The following is a 12,516-nucleotide window of genomic DNA, read 5'->3' as shown; positions in this document are numbered from 1 at the left end:
TATTCCTTGTGCAGATCACGCATAGGAAAACATAATTCCATCTCGAGAATTCATAAAAGCACACTGTGGCTGGCTGTAAATGCAGAAATGCTTCTCACTGACTGCTTTTTTTCTTCTCACTACTGTAGTATAAACAGCAAGATCTTATGGTCAGTGGGGAGAAGAGTTAGTCGGCAGACCTGTCTGTCACAGGGCCCGTATATAGATACGGGTTTTAGTAGAATCGGAAATGCCATTGTCAATTTTGTAACAAGATTTAAGATAATTTTGCATACTATTTGAAATATACTTCTACTATGAAGAAATGCTGACTGTCTGTCAAGCTCAAGTTTATATATTTTGTGTGTGTGTGTGTTTTTTTTTTTTGTTGTTTTTTTTTTACAGGCGTTAGAAAGTGAGTTTGTTTCCTGCCAGCTTCACCAGTGGATTGATCTAATTTTTGGCTACAAGCAGCAAGGGCCAGAGGCTGCCAGATCCCTGAATGTGTTCTACTATTTGACGTATGAAGGAGCTGTTAATTTAAATTCAATAATGGATCCTGTATTGAGAGAGGTAAGCTTTTATTTCAAATGCAGAATTCAGAATTATCTGTTAAACACTGCACTGTCAAAAGTGTGAAGACTGCGTTTCAGGTCTGCTGGTGAATGTTCAAATCTTTGCTTTCTCTAATGATTTGATTACAGGCCATCAAATGCAAGGTACCTGAAACATTCATCACAGCATGCAAAACTAGAGAACACGAAAGCAAGCTGTTCTTAAACTTTGTACACCTCGATTCAGCATACCAGCATGAAAATAAATGTTTGAAGACTGCTTCACTTGCTATGAGTGCAGTCATTTTGTTCCCTAGTAATGTGATCTTAATAGAAGAAAGCAGTGGGAAATCTTGATTTGGTTTGCACTTTTGAATTAACTTTCACAGTTTTAATGATTGTTTTCTAATGAAATCCTGCATTCAGAGTACAAATCAAGCACTCTGTCATTTTTTAGCTTCCATAATTTTTATTTGGCTTGCTATCAAATTATGACTTACTTTTCATTTATTTTTCATAAGCAAAACTAAATATTTTAGCTTTGGAAAAATTCAGTCTTTTACTCAGGCTCAGCATTATTTAGGAAAATCTGTTTGATAAAATATCATAATGTTATTGTGGTGTTTAGAACCCATTTCTCCTCCACCTGAACAGCTGTTTTCTAAAAGAAAAAAAAAAAGAGTGATGAGGGAGGTGATTAAAAGCCATTTTACTCATAAGTATTCAGGCAATGGTCAACAGTAATTATATTAATTATATATTAATTATAGTAATTGTACAATTATAAGTGTAATTGGTACTTTGCAGTAAAATATTCTGAGTCACTGAGAAGACAGTGATGTAAATGCTATTAACAGATTCCTTTCAACGTGTGGCTAGATGTATACCAGCAGTAAATGTACATGAAAGCAGATTTAAAAAAAAAAAAAAAGGTATTTCTATTTACAAATATTAGGCTTAAAGTTTGCTGCAGAATTCTAGACTAAACCTAAGCTAATTTTTCATCGTTTCTTGATTGTTGAAAGAAGATCTGAGAAGTAAGCAATTATTACTTTCAGTAATTTTTTTTTTTTTTTTTTCTGTACCTACCAGCTGTCTGGCTATTAGGGCACCTTGATAGCCTTTGTAGAGAAAGTCATGTTATAGCATCAGCATGGGTTATAGCTGGCAGGTGGGTGCAGTGGAAAGGGGGTACACAAGGCATGTAGAGGTACACAAAGGACTAGCTTAAGTAGCAAAAGTTGGGGGTGGATATTGGTGTTCTGTCGGTTGCAGTCAATAGGCAGACTTCATGTTGGCCCATTGTTGAGCTATTGCATATCAGACTTTGCATATTACTGCATTCACTTGAGCTGAGAAAAAATTATTGGAATTATTGGCTTTTAAGGAAAATTGTATTAGCCAGATTTGAAGCAATTGTTGGCTCACAGGTAGTAGATATTACTGTTCTTTCATTAAATTGATAATGTTTATCACTGTTTCCTTCTACACCATCAAGGAAACGCTCTTATCACGTGATGGTATCTATTATACTCTCAAAGTGATAAGTTTACATGTGAACTCAAAAATAGACTGGGTACTGAAATTGTGAATTGTGAAATTGTCTCTCAAAATAACGGACTTCCTGAAAATATAAAAACAATTTCTCTTTATAAGATTATGAAACAATGAAGCTAACAATTGGGGTAATAGTAATCAAAAGAGCAGGTTCCCACTTTTCATGTAGTTTTGAATTGTTTTGAGAACAGCTCTCTAGTCAGTGTAGTTAGGACCTGTTCTACGTGTGTCGTAGCCTGAAAAATATAATTTAAGACTGAGGAAGTCACAAATCTGTCTGGAAGTGTGGGTAGTCTCAGTTAGAGATGCATTTTGTACTTCTGTAAATACATTAATGCAAGTGCATAGGTTTGCTGATCTGGAGCTGACAGCAGGACAAAAAAAAAAAAAAAAAAGAAAAATTGTGAGATTTGAAAATAAATAAATGAAAATCTGAATACTTATCTAAAGTGTTCAATAAAGGAGTTAAATGATGTGATGCCTTCCAGTGCCTGGAGGGGGCCTACAAAAAGGCTGGGGAGGAGCTTCTTATAATGGCATGGAGTGACAGGACGAGGAGGAACGGCTTTAAGACAGACGAGGGTAGGTTTAGATAAGGTTTTAGGAAGAAATTCTTTCCTGTGAGGGTGGTAAGACACAAGAGCAGGTTGCCTGGAGAGGTGGTGGATGCCCCCTCTCTGGAAGCATTCAAGGCCAGGCTGGATGGGGCTTTGACAACCTGGTCTATGGGAGGTGTCCCTGCCTGTAGCAGGGGGTTGGAACTACATTATCTTAAAGGTCCCTTCCAACCCAAACCATTCTATGATTAATATATTTTGTTAGCAAGTCTTTTGAGTTTTCAAGTCATCTTTTTAATTGTATGTCACTATGACGTTTCTTATTTTTTATTTGTTCTATATGTCCCAATCTGAGTGGTGTATAAAAATGAAAACAGGAGAGAGAGAAAAGCAGGCATGTTCAGATGGTAATAATGGAGTAGGTTAGCAGCAGGAGAATTATGAAACACTACCGATGGTGTAAAAAATACATACTGGTAAATGCAGACAGTAGAACAAATATTATCTGTAATATTTTTATTCTGAATGAGTTGAAGATTGATCCAACAGAATATTTTTATTTAGTAATTTCAGCTTTATTTTTATAGCAGGTTCAAGAATATTGCAGCAGTATAAGGATTCCTATTTAGTAAAGTATCCCTTCCTGTTTGCATTTATTTTGTGACAGCATATTTTTGTATTACATACACGTGTATGTGCAGTTTGAACTGGTACATATGATCAGTTCTGGGATGATATTGATAACCCTGCAAAGAGATTTAATGAGTGTCATCACCAATGGTGAGTTATTCTGTTTTTACTTGTGAGTAAAGATGAAAGTAATAAAAAATCTGCTTGTGTGTATATCTATGTGCATAATCATTCTATATATATGTGCTAAATGAATTTATCATGCACCTTTGACAGCCTCACCTTCTTCCTGCTTACTAATCCATCTCCCTGAGGACATACGCTAACATTCAGTACTGCCGAGCAGTTTCAATCAGCATTTATTTTTCTCCTTCAGTCAGCTAGCCAGAAAATATTTCTTCTCTCCACCAAATTCCTGGTTAGAAGCCAAATGAGTTTCTGATCTGTACAATTAATAGCATTTTTAGGCAGGCATGACACCACAGATTTTTACTATCTGTTTATTAAGCAAGTATTAGACCAGAAATTTTCTTCTAGATTTCTGGGCTTTGGAAAAGATGCTTTCAGCTTTCTTCTTGTGATAAAGTTCAAGGTTTTGGACTTCATATCTTCGAAGTTGTAGGGGAATATATATTTTTTCTTTGCAAATTTAGAACAAGGAGAATCTTCTGTGTACTCTGAGAGTTTCAAGTTACCAAGGCTTAGGTATTATGTGGAAAATAATAGCCTGTGTTTAAACCATGGCAGCTTCTGCACTAAGATGATCTCGGAGAAAATAAGCTATCAAGCCTGGACCACATCAGTAATGAGATGCCTATGATGCATGTGTTTCTGAAGTATCTTCGCAGATAAATGTATGTATATTGGTGACCTAACTCATCAGGAGAGGCCACACACGATAATAGAGGAAGGAACTGAGGAGTGGAGGAGTTCAGGTTAATGCAGAATTTCCTTAGGCCTCCTAAATGGCTCCAACTGGCACCTTTATTTTTATAGGCAGACAGGTTATATATATTACAAGAAGGAAGCACTCGTCTAGGAAGGAAAACTACTTGATTAAAACCATATTCCAACTTACTTTTCTTTTTTTTTTTTAACTGAAAATGTAGAACTTTACATCCCCTCATGCTGCTGCAAACAATTTTTTCCTGCCATTCTTTCTGCTTATGGGAATAAAAGATGTAAAGTATTTTGAGGGGATCTGACTGCTATAATCGAAAATTTTAAACTAAAATGCAAACCATGGGCCACATGCTACCTTTTGGCAGATAAACCCTGGGGAGTGCAAAGCTTGCATAATTCAAAGGCAAATCTTAGGAGGAGGGGAGCAGATCAAGAGAGGAGGGTTTGAGTCGGAGAAAGTGGGGGAAGGGAACTACAACCAGGAGAAGCAAGGCAAGAGATCCAGTACATCTGCTCCGCATGTCCGTGCACAAGTTGTCTCTGCGGAGACCATTCGTTCTTTGTCATTTTTTTTTTTCCTTCTAGCAATTTTAGGAGAATTGTCATTGACTCTGATTCTTGTACTCGTGCATCCTGCTGAAAGAAGTTTCAAGTGCAGAGGGAACTCGCTGTTAGGTGACAAGCAGTAAATATCACATCTCTTTCCGGTGGAAAATATGGCATTTGCCAGCAGAGATATGCTATATTACTACCTTCTGTTGAGTCTGTCTTGAAAACCCCATTTTGGTCTGTGAAACTTACTGTCATAAGATTTGCTGTGGAAGGTTTTATTTTTTGTTGCCTGTATGGAAGAGGCAAGTAATCACAGCACCATAGATAAATCCAGCAGTTCTGGAGAGAATTTGCAGCACCTTCTTATCACAAATTCTGTTCTCTTTTTGAAACAGCTGTCCAAGAGTTTAAAAAAAAAAAAAAAAAAAATCAAACAGAATTTGTTCTTTGCCATCCAGACGAATAACTGATAAGAGAGGGAAGGACAATCTGAAAAAAAATAATTTGTATCTTGAACTGATTTGTATGCTATTACTTTCTCGGTCAAAAGAATAGAAATTCGTACATCTCTGACATAGAGAAAGAGAGGATCATCATGAACTTGGAAGTCCAGTTCTCTACTCATACGCCTGTGTGGCTAGCATAAACACTGCATAAGCTTCAATAAAAGAGATCAAGTCAATAGCAAGCACGCAAAATATTACTTGGAGAGTATGTCAATTTACTGCAGGAACCCCTCAACCTCAGGGGATATATTAAATTTTCTATCATGCTTACCGAAAGCATCCAGCTGTATTCTTTGAATCATTTTTAAAATATCGTTTGACATTATAATTGTAAGCAGTAATTAAGGACGACTGATGATTTTAAAGTTAGCAATAATAGTTTGGAAAAGATGAGGGTAAGTCCCATCCAATTAATAGCTCACGTACTTTTGTTTAAATAGCAATTTTCATTTAGCTGTAGATGATTCAGTTTTCTCTCCTTTGCAGAGAAGATTCCATTTTAGTGCATTTGTGTAGTCTGTTTAACATTAGGAAGCAAAGCTTTCTTCATTCTGTCGGCACCTTCCTTTGTACCATTGATATTTTATTTCCATATGAACTGAGGAGTTTCAAAAATTTCTTTCTGTGAAGAATCAGCTTGGACATAGCATTTGGTACTTTATTTGAATGTGCCACTTCTGATTATGTGAAGAGAGGAAATAATTCTTTTATTTTCTGTTTTAAAGCATATGGCATAAATTATTTTATGGATAATAGCTTTTAAATGTTGCCCTAGATTAATATCTTTGGGTAAGTTTTATGCATCTTAGACCTATCTCTTATGAGTCTAATTTTATTTTTAAATATTTACAATTTGAGAGACTTCTGTGCTTTCCAAAAGGAGTTACAAGGATGTTTAGTTTACATGACCCCAGTTTCATGACAGCAGTAGCAGATCTGATATCTTATCCCAGAGAAAGCATTTTTGGCCTCTCTTTTAGCTGTGTTCATGGTGGGAGTTAATAGCATATTTCAGCTCTAACTCAGCTGGAGAACTCTGACAGCAGTGAATCTTTCACAAAGTATAAACACAAATTGTATTTATAGCATAGTTAACATTTACTAAATGGGAAAATGATCAGTCTGGTTTTAGCAGGTTGGGCAACAGTCTTTGTTGTGGCTGTGATGAGTTTTAAAAAGTAGGATAAAGTGATTAGAAAATACTGTCACAGAGCAGTAAATTGAAATGTGTTTAATACAGTAACAAATTCATGCAGGCAAAATGCAAACTATTGTTGAAATAATCTTCGAATCATCTCTGACCAGAAGTGTGTTGCACAGATGGTATGCTTGATGTTGTGCAACACCGGAACAGGAGGAGAAGCCAAGTAAATGTTATGATGCGATCTATTTCTGATTCTGAAAATCAGTTTTAAAATATCATATGCAACCAGACTTAAGAAGACTGTATTTGTAGTAGGATAGTGACTTAATAGCTACGAAGAGGTGAACTTGTTAACCGCAAACAAACCCTGATCTCCTCTGGTGGAAGGTGGAAAAGAACAGAGCCCGAATTGCTTTTCTGGGTGAGCATTTGCAGCTATTGCATGAAATCAGCCTGTTAGGATTTTTGGACGCTGATTGGGTTTCTACTATGAAAAAAAGAGTCGTCTCTTCTGGTAAAAACAAACAAACAAACAGACATATGAAAATAACAGTAGCATCATTACTGCCACCAGTTCATGTTATTTTCCTATGCATTTACACGTCTCAGCTTACTCTGTTACCTATCTGTAGTGTTTAAGTCAACAGGCAAACTGAATATAATCAAGTGTTTGCTGTGATATCTGGCAGGAGTGGCACCTCTTTGATTCCATTTAGCCCAGAGTTTGACATGACAAATGGGGTTTTATTGCCTTTGTCTTAAGTATTTGCTACAGCGCCTAGGAAAAGATAGAAAAACATTGTCAGGTTTCAGTCCAGAAAAATGTTTGACCTGAGCATTCTCTTCGTTAGGAATAGATTCTCATTTTATTTGATGCTCCTGCTTTATTCAAGAGGAAAAGGGGTAATATTTTAAATGAAGTAGATCTGAGATGCCTGATGTGTAAGGATTAAAGAAAGTAAGAATCAGACAACTGCTTTTACTAGAAGTATTAACGCTTCATGGGAAGAAGTAACTCATGTAAATTAGTTTATCTCTGAGTGCTTTTTTTTTTTTTCAGTCTCTGTTTGAAATTCAGTGTATAAAAATTTTCAGTGCAGTCAGTTCCCTCACCTCTTGTAGCTTGACCTGTCTTGTGGGTCTATCAGAGCCAGAAGGGCCTTGAGACTCCTGGGCTCTTCACATTTTCATTTGTGCCTGGCTGGTCAGTCTTAGATAGTTGACCAACATTAAAGAGGAATGAGTAAGCCAAAAGATAAACAAGGGATGGAAAAAAGTGTTGTTCATATTTCAAAAGCAGCTTTTGAGCGGAATGCTTTTTTTTCCCCTTTTTTTTTTCTGCCCTGTACATGGAAAGAATTGAATATACTAGTGTTTAGTAGCTGCAGTTATCATGCACTAAGTCATTTAGCCTTGAATCAAGCGTGGAGGCAAATGCTCTACAAACATTTCGTATTTTCTCACCAGCATGCTTTGGTTATTTGCAAGTTCTTTGGGAAGTCTAATTAGTATCTTGTGCTGCAGTTGGAAAATTAACAATTTTTGTTTGGAGTGTTTTTATTGTATTTTCTCAATGTAGCTAAGTGTGTTCTGTTCCTGAATTCACATTGTGTCTATTGATGGTATATTTATTTACTAAACTGTACTGTATTAGTCAAATTTGAACAATAGGTGCCTTGTGAGCAAATAAGCTTGAGGTCATGTTAAAGATGCTTTCCCTCAGTCAGTGCCCAAAAATCAAGACTGAGTTAAACATTATATTTTATTAGGTATGGAAAAAAAAAAAGACAATTCAGTGCAGTATAAAACTCAGAGATAACATTGTATCCATACTTTGAAAACAAATATTTTGATTATGTTATGCTTTAGTTTAATAAATATATTAGTGGAGCTAAGGAAATGAGATTCTTTGTTTCTTATTCACAGATAATACAAATTCTGACAGGTGATCATGCAAGACAGTTTTAAGACCACTAGATGCTGGGTGTATACACCAGTGTGTCAACCTCCCCCAGACTGAAATGTTTTATTTTATAAGTAGAGATGGTATCAAATTTGGAGAAATTCCATGGAATGCTAACAGACTGGGACAGTTTGATTTTTTTCCAAAGGAAAATGTTTTATATCAGAAAGTTTGGAGTTAGCTGAGTAGCAACTAGACTGTGCGTAGGAAGCAAGCTTTAAAGATTATCTTTGCTTTTTCAAGGGATGAATGAATAATGCCAGAAAATGGTGAAATTTCAAAGTAATGCATATGAGAATACCAACGCTTAACATGTAATAATTACTGATTTTAAATGCCAGAGAGTTTGAAATCTTCACCTACTGTAGTGAATAGAGAAATTCTGCAGCTTTTGTTTTGTTGCTAAAGTAAAAGGAAGGCTCACATTTTTAAAAACTAGCTGCAGAGCTGTTTGGGATTTTGCTTGTATTGTATCCAAATTTATTTGCAGGTCTTTAAATTTTTCTTAGCTTTCTTTTTAGAATCTTTTCCCTTTTTACTTTGTCAGTCTCTTTGAAGTACTTCCAGACCTGTTTCTCTAGTTCTATTTTTTTTTTATCTGCTTCTTTCCAGTAGCCAAAGATTTAGGTGTTTTGAATGAGCACATCAGTGCTCCAGACAGAGATACTGTTTGAAATTATCCATGAACCCAGTGCCTCTGAACATTATTGAGTGACATTTGTTTCTGTTGGTTGTGTCTGCTCTGACTAACTGGTTTCTTTCAGATTGGCAGCTGGGATTACGCTGTAGTAGAGGGACAGCTGCATGAACTGGAGATTGCAGTGAGGCCATGCTAGACCTTAATATGCCTGGAATGTATATATTCAGATCGGAGCAACTTATGTGGCCCTGAGGGGGAATCTGTTTGTATTTTCACAAACTGTGATTACTTCCTGATTTGTTTTAATGACTGCCATGTAATTCTCATGCTAGTCTGTCAGGACAGAAAGACTTAATTTCTCAATTTTCACAGAAAATTTCCTAATGTGGTTTAAGAGCTGTGTTAACATTTTTGTTCTTGAAGCCATGATAAAAGTATCCTTCTCTGTGCTCCCTTTTGCACTTCTCTGTGTTGTAAACAGTAGAAAATATTCACACATAGAATATTGGTGGTTTGGATTTTAAAAATAATGAGTGGCAGATTAGCAACCTAGCTTGCAGGAAACTACAGTACTGTGAACAACCATAAAAAAGTAATTAAAAAAAAAAAAAGTAAAAGTACAGAAGAGGTGTTTCTCACAAAGAGGCTACAGAGAAGGACAAAAAGTCTAAGCTCCATTTATATTTGATTGCTATCCTGTCTTCATTTTATATCTTTTCTTTGTGTATGTTTGTGTGATGTGGCCTGTTCTGTTTCGTTGCTCATATTGCCAATCTACTGCAGCAAACAAGAGTTATGCACTTTTTTCACAGCGTGCTGGTGTGCTGTGGTAACATCCCCTGTGCTGCCAATTGGTAGTATTTCTGTTTATGCTTAACAGTGCATTAAGCTGTTGGCATGATTCATAAAATAACTGAAATGAATCCTTGAAAAGAACCTGCTTTGTGAAGTCAAAATAAAAGAAAGATTTTCTTTTTTTGGCATGAAGAAATTAGGTCTCGTGTATTTTGAAAAGTTGATACAAGTGTGTGAATTTATGATAAATTTATGAACATTTGAGTGCTGTATTTTTTCCCTGGGTCAAGTGTAGTGCAGTGTCCCCAGGGCAGGTGTAGAGTCATTGAGCATATACATTGCCGGCTTCAGAAAAGCATTTTGTCCATTTTTCACAATCTTGATCTAATGGGGATTGTTATGAAACAAGGGAAGAGGATACTACAACGAGCTTCTCTTCTGTAGTCCTCAGCCTACTTTCAGGAATTTTATCTAATTGGTATGAATCGTGCTTGTTGTCTGGCTAGCGTTATATGTCCTGCAGTCCGTGAGTAATTGAACTCAGAAGCATACTGCAGAAGCGTAAGTGACTGTCTGGTCAGATGAGGTTTCGTGATCGCTTATTATCAGGGCTTGATTTTAATCGTCATCCCAGGGGAAGGAGCTGGTCAGTTAGCCACTAAGCCATTCCGCTTCACCGTCTGAGGGAAAACCTGTCAAACGATCTGTGTTCTCTGGTGCTGCAAAGGAACATCTGGGTGGAAGGAAAGGCAGGGCAAGCAATTGTAATTGTGTGTTGCTTGAGCCAATAGAAATCACTGAGGAACATGTGTGTGTAAACCTTTTTGAATATTGAAGAGTGAGGTAGGAGCGGCAGAGAGCCAAAGTAATTATTTTTGTGAGGGTTGTTATTTTCTGGACATAAATAATGGGTAGAAAGATGGAAGACAAACCCAAAACCTTTTGTGTCCTTAACACACATGCTGAAAGAATATTTCTTGCTATGCTTGATTTTTTTTTTCATCTGAGCTTTCAAATATTTGGCATTTAAAACCTACTGATTAGAGAAGTAACTGGAAATGATCACATTCAGCTATGTAAAGGCACAGGGATACAAGTAGTCTCTTTGTAACAATTAGAGTGTAACTTGTAATTGGGTGTTCAAGCTGTGGGTTGCAGTGTAACATGAGTATGTTGCGCTCTAAGACTTCAGAAAGAACGCTTGGTGTTCTTTGTCTGAGTGCATGATAAAAGCTACTCTAAGCTAGTTCTCTTTAAGGGTCTTTAAATCTAGAGTTAAATGGTGTATGTCTTACCTTCATACAGGCCTTCATTTCAGCATTTGAGTTCAAAACTAGAGACCATTTCATTCTTTCTCTGTGACACTCAGTGCAGTTCCCCCTCCACCCTCCCTCCCTCATATTTAATTTTATAGTTCTTTCAGACATAAACATGAAAAAAAAGCAATTTTGACTTAGTTTCTGAGTGTTGCTGCAAAGAAAAGTAACAAACATCTGTTTTTACCTTAACTGCATCCATATGTTCAACCTCCCCATCACCCTCCTTCTCCAAAAATTTACAGCCGTAGTTGGTGGGTACTGCATACTGTTGAATTAACTTCTTTCACAGTTAGATTAGAGGCTATGTTCAGAGACTGAAACAATCTCTGTTAAGCAGAGACCAAAAACTATATGGCTATGGCAAGTTTTCCTTTTTTTAAACTCTTTTTCTATTAATTTGCTTCCTTCTCCCGCTCTCCTTCTCGCTCCCCAAGAAAAGAGGAGATAACACAGGAGATTAATTAGGAGAACATCATGGTAGTAATCAGATATTTGTGAAGTTTGCTTCTTACTTCTATACTAAGAAATCCATTAATATTTGAAATACCACATTAATCTTATTAGTATGTGGTTAGATATGCATTCTGTGTGGATTATAGTAAAGAGTTAGTTAGCTTGTTTCTTTTTATTACTTCTTGTCCTAGCATCTGGAACAATTATGGCTTTGTTTTTGTAGAGGATTAACAGGAAGAAGGCTATTTTACTGAGACATTTGAGAAGCAGTGAAACAAAACGTTGAATGATAATATCTTTTACTTTGTGGTATGCAGCATAGCTTCAGAGATAATGGTTTGTAGAAGTAAGGATACTTTTCAGACCAAGGTTTTTACTTTTCAGTGATACACTGCCTTTAATAGTTTTGAAAATTTCTGAAATATTTTTGCTTACAATAATCTAATTATTTCTGTGATACAATATTTAATGTGAGAGTGCATACTCTTTCACTGCCACTAGAAGAGTCTGGCCATCTCTTACTAATACTCACTAATGCTATTAATAAATCTTTCAAGGAAATTAAATTAGAATCTGGGCTATAATTTGTTAAAAAGTGAGTTGATGGCCTCTTGACCGATTGTCATTTTACTGTATGTTCTCAGGTATGTAGTAGTTTTGTTCCTCTGTCACAAAGGAGATATTAATTATCACTCTGTGGACAGAACTCTCTGCTTGTAGCTGATTTTCTTTGACAGGTTGAACAAAAGTCTGAGTGACATCTGGTGGCTAAAAATCCCCAAATTTCTCTTGTTGAGTAAACTGAGAAAATGGGGAGTGATTCTAGGATGTTTCTGATGATGGAGGAGTATCATCTTGCAGTCTTCTGTATGTGATCCTTCTGACTCAGATGTCATCAGAAATATGTTGACATCTGGATTCAAATATCATCTGGGACAAGGAACATCATTTCCGTGAGGTTGTA

General features: G+C 36.3%; 1 protein-coding gene across 3 annotated transcripts in view; it reads left to right on the top strand.

Annotated features, from left to right (window-relative positions):
* LRBA (LPS responsive beige-like anchor protein) overlaps positions 1-12,516 on the top strand; it is a gene marked incomplete at both ends in the record, with an annotated part of 363,076 nt that overhangs the window by 308,324 nt on the left and 42,236 nt on the right. For all 3 annotated transcript variants that reach the window (XM_079534450.1, XM_079534449.1, XM_079534448.1), the window contains one exon: positions 385-552. In XM_079534450.1, the coding sequence (XP_079390576.1) occupies positions 385-552 (168 nt within the window). The remainder of the gene's footprint in view (positions 1-384; positions 553-12,516) is intronic.

This window comes from Tetrao urogallus (genome assembly GCF_951394365.1).
Source record: "Tetrao urogallus genome assembly, chromosome: 4".
Classification (NCBI taxonomy): domain Eukaryota; kingdom Metazoa; phylum Chordata; class Aves; order Galliformes; family Phasianidae; genus Tetrao; species Tetrao urogallus.
This window is presented reverse-complemented; position numbering and strand designations above follow the sequence as displayed.